Source organism: Miscanthus floridulus, chromosome 15, assembly GCF_019320115.1.
Source record: "Miscanthus floridulus cultivar M001 chromosome 15, ASM1932011v1, whole genome shotgun sequence".
In the NCBI taxonomy this organism is placed as follows: domain Eukaryota; kingdom Viridiplantae; phylum Streptophyta; class Magnoliopsida; order Poales; family Poaceae; genus Miscanthus; species Miscanthus floridulus.
This window is the reverse complement of record NC_089594.1, coordinates 37,824,252-37,845,095: the sequence shown is the minus strand read 5'-3', so window position 1 is coordinate 37,845,095 and position 20,844 is coordinate 37,824,252. Positions and strand designations below refer to the sequence as shown.

The following is a 20,844-nucleotide window of genomic DNA, read 5'->3' as shown; positions in this document are numbered from 1 at the left end:
TTCATGAATCAACAAAAAAAACTTATCATTGTCAGCATGTTTCGACGGCTGTAGCCTGTAGGCCCCTGTGGCCCAATTCTTTATTTGGGGCGCGTTTAGTTCGGTAAAGTTTGCACCTGCAAATTTTGCACAGTACACGTTCTCCACTATAGCATTTCGTTTGTATTTGTGAATTATTGTTCAAACATTGACTAATTAGGCTCAAAAGATTCGTCTCGCAAAGTTAAAGCAAAATGTGCAATTAGTTTTTGATTTCGTCTACATTTAGTACTCCATGCATGTACCATAAGTTTAATGTGACGGAGAATCTTCTTTTTGCATAGTGCACTTTTGGAGAACTAAGTGCTTGTTTAGTTCCAAAAAGTTTTCTCAAAAAGTGCTACAGTAGCCATCACATCGAATCTTGCGATACGTGCATGAAACATTAAATGTAGACGAAAAAAAACTAATTGCATAGTTTGGTTGGAAAATCGCGAGGCGAACGTTTTAAACCTAATTAGTCCATGATTGAATACTAATTGCCAAATAAAAACAAAAATGCTACAGTAACTAAATTCCTAAATTTCACCCAACTAAACACGGCCTAAACAAGGTCTCGATGAACTGGAGTTGCCAAAACAAACAGTTGATGTCCTAGGCCCGTGCTTTGACGGACAAACCCACTGCCTAAATCTGTGGGAATTCCAAGGAAACAGTAACACGTGAACCTGAACTGCTTGGCTGGGCTCTGTCCTTTGCCTGCTTTCTGTTTGTTTCTTTCCTTCTTTCCATAAATTTCAGTAAACAACCGATTCATTTTCACGTTTCAAAAAGTAAAAAGGCCCTGTTTAATAGAAAACCGTGGTAAATATTAAGAAGTTATATAGTTCCAGAATTAATAGGCGTGTAAAGTCAAAGGTTTACAACTAAGAAAAAGGGTTTAGGGTGGAGTTTTTGCCCTAACCTGATATTATGGCCACCCATCGCCTCTCGACCTCGCCATTGCTCAACTGTCCTTTTCCTTATGCTCACGGATAACGGTAGACCTCTCTGGCCTTGCGCTTGCCTTCTCAAGTCCTCCTTCGTCTTCTTTTGTCTCCCAATAAACACATCATCGAGACACCCCCCCCCCCCCCAACAAGAAAACATAACATCAAGTAGTATTTATTTGGAAAAATGGTGTTCTTGCCCCTTACACAGATGTGCAATTGTGATTTTGCTCTCGTTTTTCTAACTTTGTGATTTTGCCCTTAACTATTCACAAGTCAACGCGAATTTGCCCCTGGTCAACGCGAATTTGCCCCTGTTTTTACCGTTGACCAGGGGCAAAATTGCGTTGACTTATGAACAGTTAAGGGCAAAATCACAAAGTTAGAAAACGAGGGCAAAATCATAATTGCACATCAAAATAGGGGCAAGAACACAAGAGCCCCTATTTATTTAGTACTAGGTAGCGTGCCCGTGTGTTGCTACGGGATAACTAAATTTTTATTAAAAAAAGATATGGATCGCACGATAAGATAATAATACTATGAAATTAAATACTGACGTTAAAGTAACATTTAATCTAAAAAGTAAAGTTCGTGAAATTAATAGTCACCGAGAGCAATATAAAATCATAGAAATTTTAATTTAAACATGTGTTATACTGTTACTAAAAATGAATCTTTGAACATGATGAGAGTATCGTTCCACCATCATCACTGTCATTTTACTCTTGCTGACATCGGTTGTCTTCCATAAAAGAGTAGGTCTACATGCTACACGGGAAACTAAGCGGTGCAGAGACCGTCGACCTCAGAGAGCGATGGCCAGTTGAGGTGATGCACAAGTCGACACTATGTCCATTCAGCTTTAGTTGTTCTTTTGCTAAAGCATCATGCTCACAAGTTTTTTTTTCTCATATGACAACGAGCAAATCAATGTGCCCATCACAACGAGAAGAAATGGCACTGCCATTCTCTGAACTAAGAGTCCAATAAAGCATCTAAAGTTCAGTTATCTGGTACCAAGGTAATGGGAAACTTTCAATTAATAACTAAATGTGTATAAAATTATTTAAATTAACCATGTCCAACTCCAGAACTATTTTAAAATTTCTTCCAGCATGGTGTTATGGTGGCTTTTGGTCCTTGTACACAGCTTTCAAGCATTCGTTGGCATCACTCTTCAAATCAGTCTTCAAATGCCGCTCCTGCTTGTCTCATTGCACAAAAAAAGTGCAGTCAACCTAACCCATCAGATATGTGATAGTACCAAACATTTCTGGTCCTCAATATCATAGAATTAAGCACCATTGATAGTCGATCCCACACAGATACTCCAAGATAACAAGAAAAGAGAAAAGCAAAGTACCCGAAGTTTGAGGAAGACATGCAACCTAACCTTGGTAAAGGATTATTGTATCAGCTGTCTAAGCATGGTTAGTGCTATTCATACTCTGTATCCATGTTTTTCGTCTTAGTTTTTCAGTGCCATATGTAAGTCTATCCCCACTTATTAGGGCAAAAGTGCTCATGATAAAAGGCCTAAAATAACTTGGGGATTCACAAGCCAGGCTACCCATGCTTGGGAGCGGGGAGCACAAGCATCATCAGCCAAGGTGATTCCACATGTCAAAACACACACAGAGTCATTTATAGCTAATGGAACGATATAAGATAGGAATTTTCCTTCATTTTTAATACAATCACAAAATGTTATGAACCACACCTTTTTAGAAATATGATAATTTTATAAACCTGTCCAATACCAAAAAATTCAAAGCCAACAGTGTTTCATCAGTTACTGTCCAATCACCTAATGAGTTGGTGACCATCCCTGACAGTTTCAGACTGACCCATTACCTTCAGTCTTATGCTTATATTGGCAAATGCCCAAGTGTTGCAGTGGGAGCCATAAAAAATGTCAATATTTTGTCTTGCCCGAATATCCTCGTCAAGTGATAAGAAAGATATTCCCTATTGTGTATAGTGAACATTATTATAAATGTATATTGATTTGTGTAAAATTTACAGATAAACAAAATAGATAGAAGAGATATAACATTTACATATATCTGAGTTTGCTCAGAATTAATTAGGGAACAAAAATAAGGTTGCATTTGGTGAAGTAAATGCCATCAAAATTGTTTTGATGAAAAAAAACTCTTATATGATTGAGCAGTGCTCCTGGATTTCGACAAAATATGTGGCTATTGACAGAGCAGCAAAAAAGGGCCAAAATAATTGTTCCATTTCATAAGCTCATGTAGATTGAAATGCAATTTCTTATCTGTAATAAAACTACGCTAAAAGAAATTAGCATACCTTTGCCTCCCCAAGATCACACAATTGTTCATTTCTCAAGGTGCTTTGTATTCGCTCCCAGTTTAAGCTTCCTTAATGGTATCACTTTTCCCCTCTTCTTTCACAAATGCCTGGGAGAAAATCAAACCCGAATTACTCAAAAACTAAAGGAACTGACAGGTGAGAGCCTGTAAGCACCGAACAGTACAACGCAATTATTTTTAGAATATCCTGCTCTACAGATGAATCGGTTTGAATCCTTTAGAAAATAATGAAAATAACAAGTTGTGCATAAAACCTTTACCGGTATTTTCCATTCAAGCGCCTGCAGTGAGGAGCTTAGCATTTCGTTCCGGCCACAAATGACAATAAGCTGCCCAATTGGTTTTCCAAGCTCTTTGTCAAACAATGATTTTCCTAGGGCTCTGGCCCATGCTCTCAACCTCCCATGAGTAGCACTGCAGGAAGCTCAGGATCCAATTCAAGTTCCCTCAAATCATCCTGATATAAGTGTATCCAATTCAAGCATAATAGTATTCAGACAAATCAATGCAGACATATTTTCTATTTTCTTGAAACTTGAACAGTAACGCTTTGGGGTATACAGCATATTCATTGAACACAACAGGACAAAACCTTGTAAAATGAATATCTCAGCCTTTTGAAAGACCATGTATGGTTCACACTAAAATTAGCAGGAATAGAAATATAAAAACTTAGGGTGAACTAAATACCTTAACAAGAACTGCAAGGTAGAATGATGGTCGTGGAAGACCGAACACGCGGATTTGAGAAGGTTGTAGATCATCCAGTGCAGCCCGCTTGGCAACTTCTTCTGAGGGGCAGTAACATCTGTTCACATCAGCATGGAACCTGCGTTTTTCTTCTTCTAAATGTCAGATCAAGTGAAAAAATGCTTTACTATATGTTTTCCTTATCATTAACTGAATATACCATGTAGGGTGGCAAGTGTTGAGGTCTGTGTCACAGTTACAAAGACTACTCTGTTCTGTAGGCCTTGGCATTTGAGAACCCACAGAGGAATGAGTTGCATGACGGGGTGGACGCTAATTATGATGTTTGTCTTGTACTTCTTTAGTCCAGCCTCCACCTTCCTTCATCCATAAACAAGGCATTCAAAAAAAAAAGATATAAGCAACAGATCATGCAGCAGATAAGACGTGGATCATGGTCATGGTATATAAAATACAATGAAATAATTATATAAAAGGAAATATTGGCAATTCTGAAAGGACATATGTTAAGATAAATGTTGCACAAGGATAAATGTTGACCCACGAACCTATGTGCCCTGCCTAGCAGAGCGGCGTTGCGTCTTGCGTGCAGCAGCAGCTTGACGCGCTCGATTGGCACCACCACGGTGTGCACGGCGCCCCCTATCAGCGCTAGAGACACAAGATCCCGCTCGAACTCCCGGACCCACCCCGCTGCCGCCACCGCCCAATGGACTCCTCCATTCCCACCCTCGCCGCTGCCGCCCGATGGACTCCTCCACTCCCACCCGTGCTGTCGCTGGGCACCAGCCTGGGTGGCTGGCCTATGGGCTAGGTTGAGGCAGGCAGCCAGCCTGGTATGAAGTTGTAGTTAACAAAAAGAATAATTCATCTGAAACATATAGGCAACTCATCCAAAAAATTGTTTATGCAGAACCAGCATTCAAATTGGTCCATAGTTTAGCTAGGTGCTAATAGTTCAACCCACAATAAAGAAACCACCTTTTTGCCATAGCGAGAAAGGAAACGAAAGCTCAATTCAGGCCATGACAGTGGGGGAACTACATGATAACTTTAACAAAAATTAAAATAAAAATGTACCTGCTTTGGTACTTGCCAAGAACAGCGTCATAGAACCTATACAATATGGTGAAAACAATGTACCTACCCTCAAAATTAATTTAATGGCATCAGTTTAGGATGCACAGCAGCAGAATTGAGAGGAACATATGGTGTGCGCTCTTTGGTTAGTTAGTGGATAGATGTTTGACAACGTTCACAAAATTCAGCTTCTAGGACTACTTTTGTCTGAATTATGCAGAGTACCAAACTGCACACACACTTCTAAGGCCATATCCAAATGAGAGACACTATATTTATTGATAGTAAATTTGTAGCACACATTGTCCTATCCTATTGTTATTGTGAGTGCCAAATGGCCTCTAGTCCAACTGGTTAGAGCGTCCCGGCGGCACTACTTAGGTCCTAGGTTCGACTCCCCGTGGGAGCGAATTTCAGGCTGGGGTTAAAAAATCCTCTCGTCTGTCCTATGCCAAAGCACAGGTCTAAGGACCGGCCCGTTCTCACAGAGCGACGGTGCCGCTGTGTAAGGGTGGGGCAGAGGTTCGGGGGTTTTCTAGGCCTGCGTGAGAAGGTCTTCTTCTTAATGCAATGCCTGAGGGTGGTCATACCCTCGCAGGTCCAAATTTATTATTATTATTGTGAGTTATATTTTTGTGCATCTAGTATGGATAATGAATGTAGGCCCTATCACATGCCCAAGTAACTATAAGAATAGAAATCCAGTTACCATTGTGGTCCTCAGTCGCGTCATGTACGCAACCTCCGATCCTCATCCTCTAGCACGACAGCACCCATTGCACTGCATCCTCAGCACCAGCCACCATCGGGCCATTGCACAGCAGCAGAATAGAATAGATCAGACACCCTGGTCTGGCAGCGAGAGCAAAGCAGAATCAGGGAGGGAGAATCGAGGGGGAACATACATGCGGTGGACGGCCTGTGGGCCGGGTCTAGGCTGGCAGCCAGCGGGCGACCGCTGACCGGCCTGGCTTCTGCGGCGGTCGGCCGAAGGGAAGCGCCGGCGGGCCGCGACTGGCCGCGGGGCAGCGGACGGAAACCCTAGCCGCGTGAGGGAAGTCGCGTGTCCTCTGGTGTCGCGAAGGAGAAGAGACGATTTCTATTTTTTTCATTTTTGTTTTTTCGGCGCTAGCAGGCTTTGAACCTAGGCTGTCGCACCATGAGGCAGAGGGACGATCGCATGGGGGGAGGACAGGAAGGTGAGGCAAAGTTTTTGTCGCACCAAAATAGTGTCTCCTCTTTAGTCTTTTTAGTAGTCAGAGATATAGTTGAATAGTCTTTGTTTATATTAGCACAAATATGATAAAAAAAAATTCTTGTCATATATGTTTAGTGATGCGTTTTAGACAACAGAACATAGTTAGAATAAAATATTTTGATTCACCTCAACTTATTTGGGTACCATATTAGGACACATCTAATGAAGATTTTATGTTTTACTAAATACGTTACCGAACGCGTACTCAACTAGTAGTAACAGTTTAATGGTCATCAACACTTTTATAATAATCATGCTTATTAAGCGGTGCTATTATTATATCTTGACTCTTTTTATTGTTAATCACATTAGAGACATAGAAGCTAACATGAATGCATATACACTCAACCCTATGGACAAGCATACATGCACCTCTAAACTACTAAGATTTCGAGATTCATAAGTCACCACATGTGTCTACAGGCCTGCTGCACAAAAAAATATCATTGTTAAATGGTTAAATATATACTAAAATAAATTTAGAAAAATAGGTGGAGCTGCGTCGTGAACAACCCGAGTGATCAAGTTCCACCATATAAGAAATTAAACAGATGATCTAGACTTAATTTGCATATGTTAATTTTTTTTACCAGCCCCCTCTGTATATAATTCTAGCACGTATGATCATAAATCGACAGCCTTGGCCCTAAGTTCAAGGACGTTACCGGTGAGCGGAGAGAGAACACCAAGTGAGAACGGAGGCGCCTATGATCATACAAATAAAACGGCGTCCTGGCTCCTCGTGTAGTTTGCGGATAAAACGTCGTTCTAGCGCCACAGCCCCTCCCCTGAACTTGTTTACCCCTGGCTCATCGATCTCTGCGTGCAATTACTCAGCGCCGCGCATGGGACGCTCGCCTCGATTCACGCCGCGCGTGCGACGCTCGCCCTCTCGTGTGGTCGTCTGCGTCTTAAAACCGCGCGCCGCTCGAGTACCAGCTCGCATCGCTGCACGCTGCGCCGCTCGTGCTCGGCCCCAACTCGCCCCGCTGCTCGCTGCACAGTGCCATGCAAAATGCGCTAAAACTACAAAAAAAATGGAGACAGTGGGGAGTCCAACCCGCACCGTTCTCAACACCAGACACCAGCCCCTGTTGCGCTAGCCAGTAAGAGTGTGCAACTTTCTTGTATGGAATGCAGCCACAACTGTATTTAATAGGGATAGACAGGGAAAAACTTTACCCTAATTAAGCACTCCTTGGTATGCGAAATGTTGTCCTAAACGTCATTTTTTACCAGTATGGAGGGAGTATTCTTTTTTCTAATGTATCTTTTCTAGCCCCCTTTTGTGTTCACACGATCAGATCTATATACTTGCAAAAGAGAGGTTATAGAAACCATCATTAGTATTTAAATGATAAAATGGTTCCAATTTTATTCTAAGAATAGTAATCAAATTAGAGGATAATCCATTAATAGAAAACTTATAATAATACAAATACTCACTCCATCCAATAAGATACAATTCTAGAATGGAGTTCATTGAAATTATCTTAAGTTCAACAAAATGTGTATAAAAAGTAATATAATTATCACTAGATTTGCTATGTAATATATTTTTATGATACATCTAATTAGAGTCTTAAATGTTTACTATTTTTTTTATAAATCCAGCTAAACTTAAGTTAGTTTAACTATGACCAAACCTAGAATTATATTTTTTCTAGGACAAAGCTAGTACTCACTTCGTTCTAAATTATAAGTCATTTTGATTTTTTAGTTCATTCATTTTGTTATGTATCTAGATATATTATTATATCTATATGCATAGCAAAATATATGTATCAAAAAAAGTCAAAGCGACTTATAATTTAAAACGGAGAGTACATTTTATAGAGATACTAAAGCACAATAATTCATCCTGGTAATTGATTACTGTGTGCATACAATCAAATTTCATTCAAACTCACACCACAACCAATATTTTCGAACATAACTTGACAACCTCTGTCACAAAAAAGGAGACACTTTTTAATAGAAAACCGAAGGCCGTTTAACCTTCCTGATTTTATTATCCGGTTGATTGTTCTTCGAAAAAGAGATTCATTTCTGCTGCATTATATTCTGTGTGTGTCAGCCGACAAACTGTACTGTGGTGCAGAGGGAACACACGGAGCAAGAGCGTGTTTAGTTTCACCCCAAATTTCAAAAAGTGCTACATACCTGTCACATTGAATGTTTGCGGTCTGTGCATGGAGCATTAAATGTAGATAAAAAAACTAATTGCACAGTTTGATAGAAAATTACAAGACGAACGTTTTGAGTCTACTTAGTTCATGTTTAAACACTAATTACCAAATAAAAACGAAAATGCTACGCGAAAGTTCCAACTTTTTGTGACTAAAAACGAAAGAAGCGCCTATCACCGTCTCCTCCGGCATTCACTGCCCGATGGCGACGGATGTAGGTTCCACCTCCAAAGGCGCCTCCTTTTCCGACGCCTTTTGGCTTCTTGATGCCTTTCAAGGACTAGGACCAGTTTGAACTGTTCGTTCCCCCTCCTTCCCGTGCGCGCTGCTGCAGGTTTCGTCGATGCCACCTGGCTCCTGGCTTGCTCCGTGATTGCCGTGAGTTCTTCTTCCCCCTTTTTCTTCAAAGCACGTTTCGGATCTTGGTGGCGGAATGCTGCTGTAGTGCTGTGTGCTCCAGCTTCTGGTTCTTGGGGATTGATTCTTGCATGGTTAGCGGCTGCAAATTTGGTTTGCAATGCGTTCGTCGGCCGTTCCTCCCAAAATATTTCAGATTCCTTTTCATCCAACATTCATTTCATCCCATCCCTCTTCCTGATGCCGTTTTTCTTCCTTCTTCCGATGCGCATGTGTCAGGAGTGAATCGGAGTGGAATTAAACTAAATTTCGTTCCATTCCACTGTAACACGTATGAATTAGAGTAAATACACGTTTCCCCTTCCCTTTCTTTTTTGAAACACCCCTTTCCCTTTCTTGATTCAGGAATAAACTGTATACGACATCATTTCTCCTCTTTTGCATCAAATCCTTCCCAAAAAAAAAACTGGTGGCTACAAGCTTAGGTTTCACGGTTTGCGCATAGCATTTTTTTTTTCATGATGGCTCGTTCTGATTTTTTATTTACCACGGATACCCATCCCCATCAGTATATTTACTTCCTGTTCTAGATATGCATTCCTTCCCAAGTCGCAGCTTGAGCATGCCGCTTTGGAAGCTGAAATTATGTTCACTGCTTTATACCGATCTTTTTATGTTTTTAAGATGTATCAACAATGTGTCTTTGTAATTTGCACCTATCTTAAACTGTGAACACATTAAAATTGTTTGTAACGAACATACCACAGTTCTTTTCCTGGATGCTGATGTCTTTTAATATTTACTGTTTTGCTCTCTGTTAGACAAGTCGGCGTCTTTCCAGACTGGAGATGGGGACTATGGTTGGAGGGTGTGTTGGCCCAAGTGAGCTTCACTTGAGGAAGGAACTTACTGCTTTGCAAAAGGCGCACTGCTTGCAGGACCCTGATACTTGCTCAACATGGAGATCACCTTTGAGTTCTAGGTCACTGGTGGCAACTTCAAGGATTACATACAACGGTGGGATTTCTAGTAATTTAGCGCCAAAGCTCAATGAGTCACCTTGTGCACCTGCAAACACTGAAAAGAAACGAAGAAAGGTTTATCTCTACAATTGGAGGCAGAATTCTTGTAAATCTAGTGAAAGTGGAATGAAGATAGATGAGGATGTTAAGCAACCATCCGGTGAGCTAATCCTGGACAGTCCATGCAAATCTAATGGGGTAAACTCCAAAGGTGATGCATATCTGGGTCCTCCAGCCAGCATCTACAATGTTCAGAGTTCAACATCATCTACTCCTGTCAAAAGAATAGCTAGAAGGAGAAAGGGTGTTTTGTCCAAAAAAGGTGCAGTCAGAAACCAAGCTGTCTCGAAGTTGTCAGATCTTCAGGTTAATTCCGGTGAGCAATCTGAGGATACTGAGAACTGCAACTCAGAGACTCTGGAGATATTTCAAAGGAGCTACTTCTCTCGCCCTACATCTCCGCTATTTGCTGCATGTGGATGTGTCAGCTCTTCAAATCCCTCAAAACTACTGAAAATAGGTAGAAGAGAGGGATCTTCCTTTTCTTGCACACCTGTTTCTACTAGCTCCTATTACAGGCACGTAAGAAGGAACACCAGCACTGTTGGTTCTTGGGATGCTAGGACTGCTACTTCTTTTGATGGTGATGAGTCCAACCAATCATCAGTTCTGAGAAGTCAGAGGTCGCATGTCCCTTGCTGTGCATCAAATAGGAGAAAACATCGAGGATCTGAAGGAAGTAATTATTCTCCTTCACTATCTGCTATACTTCGAAGAAAAGGTAGCAGCCTAATATGTGGGAGTCAGACAATGCATAAGAAGAAGAGATCATTTGGTTCAATGAAATGGGCTCATTCGAAAAAGTCTGCTCAGGGAATGCCACTTTTGGGAAATAGCTATGATTTTGGTTCTTCATCATTTGATTCATCAAGTGATGAACTCTCAACCAATATAGGGGAGCTTGATATGGAAGCTTCAAGCCGGTTAGATGGGAAAAGATGGTCAAGCTGTAAAAGCCAGGATGGGATGGATCTATCTGTTCGTAGTGCTGATCTGGCCGAGTCAGACCCGAGAAGCTTGAGCCAAAAATATAGACCAAGGACATTCCCTGAAATTGTTGGTCAAAACATTGCAGCCCAATCACTTAGTAATGCTATAACAAGGGAAAGGATAGCTACTGCCTATCTTTTTCAAGGTCCTCGTGGAACCGGAAAAACATCGACTGCAAGGATATTTTCAGCAGCTCTAAATTGCCTTACTACTGGAGATAACAAACCCTGTGGGGTATGTAATCAGTGCACTGATTTCTTCAGTGGAAAAGGTACCAATCTAAAAGAAGTTGACGCAAGTAACAGAAAGTGTATAAGCATAATTAAGCACTTACTGGAAAATTTGCCACCATCTGCACCTTTGCCCCGGTATAAGGTGTTTGTTGTTGATGAATGCCACATGATACCTTCCAAATTATGGTCAGCATTTATGAAGTTTCTTGATGAACCATTTCCTCGTGTTGTGTTCATATTTATTACAATTGACCCAGACAACCTACCTCGAGCAGTCGTATCACGTTGCCAGAAGTATGTGTTCTCTAAGATCAAAGATATTGACACTGTGTGCCGCTTGAGGAAAATTTGTGTCAAGGAAAATCTTGATGTTGAGCTGGCAGCTTTGGATTTTATAGCTCTGAATTCAGATGGCTCACTACGAGATGCAGAAACAATGTTAGATCAATTGAGTTTGTTAGGGAAAAAGATAACTCCTTCACTTGTCAACGATCTGGTAAATTTCTTGCTATGATCAATCAATTCTTTTAATGACGAATATTGCTTTGAATTACATGGAAATGAAAGTTGTTCTCTGATCTGTATTGCATTTTCCTCCAATCTCTGATTTAATGGACTATTTGTGTATTTTATATCCATGCATTCTGGTGTCCCCCAGTGAATTCAGCATATTTTGGGGTTCTATTATTTTTTTCTCCAATAAATCATGTACGTAATGCACATAAAGTTAAGTAAACCTGTAAAGTTCGGTGTCAAAGTTATCCCAGATGTTAAGAAAGAAAAAAACAGATAAAGTACTCAATCTGAGGTTAATATTGTCACTGACCATATATCTGTGCCTTTGTCATATTCACCTCGTCTCTAAATGAAAACATGTGTTTTTTGAAAATGGGTTGTTTCTGAAATTGTACACTGTAGAAACTAAGACATGATACTAAATTGTCCTTTTGGGGAGTTGAAATGCTGTTCAGTTTCTGCATGACTGCACAAGTAATGGGCATGCTAAATTTCTTCCTTTATTTTAGAATGACTTTTGAGCGAGATATCAGTTATTCTATCAAGATAATGATTGCAAATTTCATTTTAAAGGTCGGTGTTGTCTCGGAAGAGAAATTGCTTGATCTTCTGGAGATAGCTATGTCAGGAGATACGGCTGAGACAGTGAAAAGATCCAGAGAGCTGATGGATTCTGGCACTGATCCAATGGCATTAATGTCTCAGTTAGCTGGGATCATCATGGACATCATTGCTGGCACGTACAAATTGGCTGATGTTACTTGTTGTAATGGCTCAGCAGTTGGTGGTCGAAGTTGTGAGTACATTCAACCATACCTTATTGTTCTGTTGGCGTTTTCAGCTCATTCATTCTTTCTTCCTCTCCATCTTTATTCTTTTCTCATCATAAATATCATTGCTTCATGATTTATTTTGTATCACAGAAACTACTATATTATATTAGGCTATTAGCAGTCATACTAGGTGATTGATGGAAGTAATTTCAAAAAATTTTGTTTAGACTAACAAAAATGACTCTCCTTGGTTCATTCATCAGAATCACATCACATAAGTGTGTTTTACTCCCTCAATTCCAAATTGTAATTTGTTCTGGCTTAACTAAATACATACCTTTTACTCTGTATCTAGACATAACATATATCTAGGTGCGTAGCAAAATCTATGTACCTCGAAAAGCCAAAACGACTTACAATGTGGAATGGAGGGAGTAATATTTTTTCATGTATTCATGCAGCATGCCTGTGAAGCAGGCAAAGTCACTGACAATTGCATATTTGAAGGCAGCCTTTGCTTGTTTTTTAAGCAGTGAGCCAATGAGGCTGATTTGAACCTTGCCCTTCATTAGTCTACATGATCTATCTGCTAACGACTTTGTTTATGCTCTGTAGTAACGGAAGCAGAGTTAGAAAGACTACAACAAGCATTGAAGATTCTTTCTGATGCTGAAAAGCAGATAAGGCTTTCAAGTGAGCGTCCCACGTGGTTTACTGCTGCTCTACTACAACTTGGATGTGGTCATAGTTCAGATATGAACCAACAAAAATGCAGTACTCAAGAACACCATAAAGTAGCCAATGATGCTATGTCTGAGATAGCAAGGGAATCCTCCAGCAGAACTGTTTCTCATTCATTATCTGCCTTTGGCATTTCTAAGAGAACAATTGACGCCAAAACAATTAGTGTGCACTCGAGTCCTCAGGTCCTTGCCTCACATTCATCTCGGTTGAGACTGAATGACAACTTGGTTTATGGAGAGTGTAGGTCTGTTGATAGAGTTCCACTCAATTCTAATCAACTGAATGACAACTGTTCCCAGCAAAGGGCCCTAGTAAATGGAATCTCAGATAGCCTTGCCCAGGTTTGGATAAGATGCATTGAGAACTGCCACTCGAAGACATTACAGCAGCTACTTCTTGACCATGGGAAACTAGTATCAATCAGGCAATTTGAGGGTAAGCATGTCTTATGTTTTTCACTTTTTCTTGCTATCAACATGGAATATCTTTAAGTGGGTTACTTATCATTTATCGCTTGCTGTCACTAAGATGCTCATACTTCTTTCTCTGAAAGCAAAATACGTGATCCTCATTGATTAGTCTTTTTTTTTATGTTTTTTTAATACACTTAAGATTTCATCTTCAGACATGTGATTCAAGTCTGTAAGAAGTATGTCAGTGGTATCCACAAAGGTTGAAATAAATGCATCTCTCAAAGTTGAAATTGAGTTAAATTCTCCATATGGCCCGGTATTTTAAATGGTTGGCTACCTATTCTCTGTTATTGAGTTATAATCTTCATTTTCATATCTGTCAGGCCATGCGATTGCTTTCATTGCATTTGAGGACTGTGGCATAAAATCTAGAGCTCAAAGATTTTTGAGTAGCATTACCAATTCAATTGAGACAGTACTGAAATGCAATGTGGAAGTCAAAATTAGTCCACTAGCAGAATTGATGGACGGAGAAATAACATTAGAGGCTGGTCCTAATGTAAGAAGGTACGAGTCTGATGTCTTGAGTTGCTCAGCCAACAGTGACCGACTAAAGGGAACTTTGGATTCAAGGAGAAGCTTTGATCATCCTGATGAAGTAAAGAAAGAACTGGAGACGTACAAAAATACTGCATGTTCTGATGAAAGGTTGTGTTCGGAAGTTCCCATCCAGACTTCAAAAGAATCAACAAATGATGAACAGCGACTGGAAAGCGCATGGCTCCAGGTTTCTGAAAAGCACACACCAGGTCTGATGAATCAGGAAAGACACGATCAATATCAGGTTCTGTCTCAATTTGTTGGCAACCAATACCAAAGGAAGTCCTCAATGTCCCTAGTTGTGCCCCCAGGCCATGCAGATGAGGATCTTGCTCATGAGATAAAAGCTCTGAAGATAGTTGAGAGTTATGGTTCTCAGAAGCACCAGAGTGGAAGAAGTGAAAATGGCTTTGCCATTTCACCAAGCAGAATGCACAAAAAGGATGACATGGTTGATTGCGACAAAGAGAGCGTGTAAGTCAATGCAGCTAGGACATTGATTAACATGCAAATTTGATTTTTTCTTTCTAGTCAAATTAATTAGAGACAACTTGATTTGTTGTCATGACATGGTGCATCTGATTGTTGAAGTTGAGCGATACTAATCTTTAGAATTTATGACATGTCCTCGACATATTGCATTCATTCTGTTTGAAATTCTGTGTGGCCTCTGAAATTCACCATGCTTACCATGTCTAATTTACAGATGCTCTGATCTTGGAAAATCGGGATGCCATGGCCTTTTCCCTTGTTGGAAAACACAAAAACCAAGGGGAGTAAAGGTAAATATCAAATGCTCTTATCTTCTCAGTGGCACCAAACATCAGGATGCAACCTGACACCTGTGTGTACTGCAGACGAAGAGGCAGATGCGTGTGAAATCTTCTTAGTCTGGCAGAGCTGTTTAACATGCCGTTGATGATGCAGCGAGCCTGGGAATAAAAATACATGCTGTGCATCCTTCTTCCAGCCTGAAATTCAACTCTGAAGGCCGCATATTTTTGGCCTTCACGGGGCAGGACTTTGGTGCAATAACTAATCTATGACAACTTCAGGGATGGAGGACAATTTCTCCAGCATTCAGCTGCACGTGAAACCTTGACGTTGTATTTATATGTGGTCCCAAAAGTTATTATATGTTCCTTGTTATCATGGGGAAAAAAAAGAAAGAATGCATCTTGTAATGTTTTTACTCTGTAGACAATGTCCAACGAGGAACATCACATGAATGAAACTGATCAATATAGACTTATGTTATCAAATCTGTCTGCTCTTTTGTACTACTGATCCTGCGTTCATATTACCTGTTTTCATATTACCTGTTATGCTTCATTCTGTCAGTGTTTTGCTCCTTTTTATCCAATTCTGACAAATCTGATCTTATTCTATGATACTCTTACCGCTTGATGTTCAACAACTTAGAGGTAGCGATTACCATTTTATTCAACTAGCCCCGCTGGTCAGTGTGGCACGGCAGGGCCACAATGATGTGGTCGATCTTGTGGGGCCAATGCATGCCGAAGACTAGTGTTCACTTTAGCATTTTTGTACCACCTAAATGAATTAGTAAATGATGCTCTGAGAACCCGTCTGGCTTGAACCAAACTTTTTCTTCCCTCCTAGATCAGGTCCTAGTCGGGAGACCTGGTCACCAGTCTTCGTACTGGCATAGAGACGAACAACCCCTTCGACAAAGGAGCCAATGATCGATGTCTTCATTGTCCTTTTTCGTTCTATGGTCACTAACACCCATTTTGACCATCAACATTCCACCCAAAACAAAGATAAAACAACATCATATGCATCATTTCATGTTTATAATTCATCTAGTTCCACTTGTATTTGGAAAAATTATTTGTATGCAGGAATTTTCACAAAAATGTACAAAAGAAGTGCATAGAAGGCAAGTGGACGTGGCAGGGAGCCGTGGGCCCACAGGGCCACGTCGACCAACGCCACATGGCGTCGGCCAACGCTTCGTGGCCCCTGCCACGTCACTGATCCGTGGGAGAGCCTCTACACTATCTCTCCAGCGTTGATCTATGTCAGTTTGATCCAAAGGTGGAGGTTGAGCTCCCTTGGATCCATGGGTCCATTGTCATACACTTGGAGGGGCCAAACCGACCGACAAACCGTCTTTCTGACCGAAGCAACCGCCATAGGAGCATGAAACCACCATCCATCGCCGTTGGATGGTGAGGTGGTGCAAGGGACGGTCGGCCGACGCCCCCTAGCATCGCCCGCCGCCCAAGGCACCTCCCCACCGCCTCAGTGCTGCCTACAAGTATCCCCTGCCCTCTACGCACTATATAAAAGGGGCAGTGGTGCTCGATGAAGATCATCCCTAAAGCAATCCAAGCATTCCAAGCTCTCCAAGCTTCTAGCAAGCTCTTAAGAGTAGTAGCTTTAGAAGTAGTAGCTAGCTAGTAGTGATAGAGTTAGAGCGGAGCTCGCCTCAGAGTTCGGAAGAGTCTTCTGGTCTAGTATATCTTCTTTGTAATCTTTTATTTAGCATTTACTTTATTTGGTACTTTACTTTGTTAAGTAGTTTATTCAGTAATATAGATTTGCTTAGTTCAAGTCCTGTCTTGCTCTTGTTCATCATTAGTGAGCCTAGGTACTTGTTCTCTTGCATTAGCATCATAGTTATCTTAGTGTTTAGTTCATTCATCGTTAGTACTTGTTCTACCTGAAAGCATCTAGGCCCCTAGTTGAGTTTCGGTGATTAATGACAATACGCGATTACTGTGACTAACGTGTGTTTTGCAGAGGCAATTAAGTTAGGTCACGGTAATGGAGATCGATTGGGCAATCATGGTGGTCATGCCCCTACGATGGAAATCGTTTCGGTTTTCAAAGGATGGACGACAAGGTTAAGGATGGACTAGTTCTAAGTGTTGTTTGGAGTTGAAGAGACACTTAGAGTAGTTTAGGACTTTGTTTTTCCTTTGGCTGTACTATTAAGGGGGGTATGGACGGGTAGCTTGACCTAGGTGAGTCTAGTGAGTTAGGTGTGGTGCACACTTGCTAAATCTAGCACTAGGTAGCTCTAAAATAGCCCTTAGATCCAATGGAGCAAACTTCATTCACGTATCATCGTGAGTTGAAAGTGAATGGAGGGTCAAATACTGACCGGACACTGGCTCAGGGTCCGGTCAGTTCATTTGACCGAGGGGTTTTCGTCTGGTGCGACCGGAAGCTGAGAGCCAGCGCTCGGTCGACTCCAGTAAGGTTCTAGAGAGGGAAAATCTCGACCGGACGCGTCCGGTCACATTGTAAACACTAGAGTTTGGGGTGAACTGACCGGCGTGTCTGGTCAACATGACCGGAGCGTTCGGTCACCCCGCAGAGGCACATAACGGTTCGTTTTTCAGCCCATGTTATAAATACTTCCTCCATTCGTGTGTGGAGGCACTTTTGCTCATTCCAACAGCTGAGAAACACCTTTGAGAGTGCCAAGAAGAGCAAGGTCCTAGTGAGGTGATTGAGATTTGAGAATCCCAAAGAGAGCCCTCATTAGTGAGATCAAGAGTAGCAAAGTGTGCATCCACCCTTCTCATTAGGCTTGTCATGGTCAAGTGAGAGTTCGTGCTTGTTACTCTTGGTGATCGCCATCACCTAGACGGCTTGGTGGTGATTGGAGAGCTTGGTGATCATCCGGCGGAGCTTGTGGATGACCCAACTCAAGTTGTAAGCGGTTGTGGGTGATTCACCGCGACGGAGTGTCGAAGAATCAACCCGTAGAGAGCACTTGATCCTTGCGCGGATCAAGGGGGAGCTACACCCTTGTGCGGGTGCTCCAACGAGGACTAGTGGGGAGTGGTGACTCACCGATACCTCAGCAAAACATCGCCGCGTTTCTCCTTCTCTTTTTACTTTGAGCAATTCAATTCTTGTAATTTACATTCCTAGAATTGCCATGCTTGAGTAGGATTGGAACTTAGGGTGCTAAACTTTTGTGCGTTAGATCAATAGAAACACTTTCTAGGCACAAGGGGTTAATTGGGCTAACCGTAGATTTAATTTTTGCAAAGAAATTTAGAATTAGCCCAATTCACCCCCCCTCTTGGGCATCTTGATCCTTTCAATTGGTATCGGAGCCTCGTGCTCACGTATTTAGGCTTAACCGCCTAGAGAAAGATGTCTCACGGGGATGGACCTCCTCCTATCTTTGAGGGGGATGATTTTCCATATTGGAAAATTCACATGGAGGCGTACTTAGAAGCTCTAGATGTTGGAATACTTAGAACCGCCTCACAAGGCTTCCCAAAACCTCGAGATGCTACTAACCTACAAGGCGATGAGTTGAATTATAAAAAATGGAATGCAAAGGCTAGAAACACCATATTTAGAGGCATTTGTAAAGATGTGTTCAACCGGGTGAGGAACCACAAAGACGCCCATGCACTATGGTCGGACGTTTGTGCGCTCTATGAGGGAACAAAGAGTGAGCATGAGGAACGCTATCATCTTGTCTTGAAAAAGCTTAACTCTTTTGAAATGCTTCCTAAAGAATGTGCTAATGAAATGTATTCATGTTTGAATATTCTTGTAGAGGAAGTCAATGGGCTTGGACTAACTCAAATGCAACCATCCGATGTTGTAAGAAAGATCTTGAGTGTCCTCCCCATTGACAAATATGGGTATATTGTGACCGTGCTTCATCAAGGTGATCTTTCCACCGCTACACCGACACAAATCTTAGGAAAGATCAATGATCATGAAATGTACATGCACATCACACCTCAAGATGGATCATCCTCTAACAAGAAGAAAGAAAAGGACTTAGCATTCAAAGCTAGTCAAGAGAAGGGCAAAGCAAGGTTTGAGTATGAGAGCTCAAGTGATGATGGAGTTGATGATGCCAGCCTTGCTCTCATGGTGAGAAAAACCGCCAAGATGCTAAAGAAGCTCAACAAGAGTGGCATTAAGTTTGATGGCAAGAAGAAGAAGTTCTTCACTAGCTCTAGAAGGAAGCCAATCTCCGAGATGGATTGCTACAATTGTGGAGAACTTGGTCATCTAGCTCACCAATGCACAAAGCCCAAGAAAGATAAGTTCAAGAACAAGAACAAGGGCAAGAAAGATGACTCAAGTGATGAAGATGAGAAGAAGAAAGACAAGCCATACAAGAAGAGAGATGGCAAGAAGAAGGACTTCCACAAGAAGAAGAAGAGTGGAAAGGCATACATCGTCGGTGATTGACTCATGAACATTGATTCATCTAGTGGCTCATCCGATGATGATAGTGACAACAAGAAGGTGGTCGCCATTGCTATTGACTCTTCATCATCTTCACCGCCACCATCGCCATCATCCTCTACTCACCTATGCCTTATGGCCAAGGGTGAACACAAGGTATCGAATGATGATGGGAGTAGTGGTGATGAACATGCTAGTAATAATGATAGCGATAGTGATGATGATGAATATGAATCACCCTCTGATGATGATCTTGTTAAATTGCTAAATAAATACTCCAAGATCATTATAAAGACTAGAGCAAAAATGATTCACTTTTAGCAAAATGTGATATGGCGGAAAAGGCTAGTATTGAGCTTAGAGAAGTAAATGATGCTATATCATCCAAACTCAAGGAGCTCAAATCTTCTAAGAAAGAGCTTAAAGATAAACATGATAAACTTAAGAGGATGCATAAAGAGCTCATCACTAGCCATAATATGCTAAAAGATGAATATACTACTCTTAAGATTAATCATGATAATCTAGTTATTGCTCAAGAATATTTATTCAATGAGCCACATGATGCTACTAACAATATTGTTAAGATTGATATAGCTACATCATGTGATGATTTGATCATTGAGAGCATTGAGCAAAGTTCTAGTAGCAAGGGCAAGCAAGTGGCTGAGGCCGATGATTATGATGAGTTTGTCAAGCTCAAGAATGACAATGAAAAGCTCAAGAAAGATCTTGAAGAACTCAAAACCACCAAGTCCGTTGTGCTAGAAACTCTTGATCATGATGGTGAGTTGATGCTTGAGAAAGAGAAGCTCAAAGAAGAAAACAAGAAGCTCAAGGAAGAGAAAAACAATGATGCTCTTAAGGAAGAAAACAAGAAGCTCAAGTTGGAGAAAGAGCATCTCAAGATTGGATTGAGCAAGTTCACTAGAGGCAAGTATCTTCAAAGTCAGCTACTAATGAACACTGTCATGAAGATGGATAGAAGTGGCATTGGGTACATGGCAAACAAAAAGAAGAAGGCTCAAGCTCAACAACAACAAAAGCCAAAGCCAAAGAAGTGTTTTGAGTCTGGACAAGAAGGCCACTTTGCTCATGAGTGCCAAACTCCACCACCACAACCCTTGCCCAAGCATGCTAGACCTTTTGCCTTCAATGCTCACTACATGCTTAGAAAGGATTCTAGTGGAAAGATGAAAGTCATGTTCTTAGGACCTCCCAACAAGAATAGACCTAAGAAAATTTGGGTTGCTAAGTTACTTGTTCAGAAGGTGAAGGGCCTTCAACAAGATTGGGTTCCTAAAGCTTGATCTCTTGTGTGTAGGTGAACTACAAGACCAGTGGAAGTCATTGGGTTATTGATAGTGGTTGCACACAACATATGAC

General features: G+C 41.2%; 1 protein-coding gene across 3 annotated transcripts; it reads left to right on the top strand.

The window, feature by feature from the left end:
- Window positions 1-8,835: 8,835 nt before the first annotated feature.
- On the top strand, window positions 8,836-15,520 carry LOC136508089 (protein STICHEL-like). Of its 3 annotated transcripts, none has more exons than XM_066502707.1 (7): window positions 8,836-8,926; window positions 9,727-11,706; window positions 12,300-12,522; window positions 13,115-13,678; window positions 14,040-14,730; window positions 14,963-15,038; window positions 15,114-15,520. In XM_066502707.1, exons 2-7 carry the CDS (start codon window positions 9,754-9,756, stop codon window positions 15,144-15,146), a joined length of 3,540 nt encoding a protein of 1,179 aa, XP_066358804.1. In that variant the 5' UTR covers window positions 8,836-8,926; window positions 9,727-9,753; the 3' UTR covers window positions 15,147-15,520. The 3 variants fall into 3 exon arrangements, with proteins under 3 accessions (XP_066358804.1, XP_066358805.1, XP_066358803.1); XM_066502708.1 differs by lacking the exon at window positions 8,836-8,926 and adding an exon at window positions 8,993-9,248; XM_066502706.1 differs by lacking the exon at window positions 8,836-8,926 and adding an exon at window positions 8,996-9,039.
- Window positions 15,521-20,844: the final 5,324 nt, after the last annotated feature.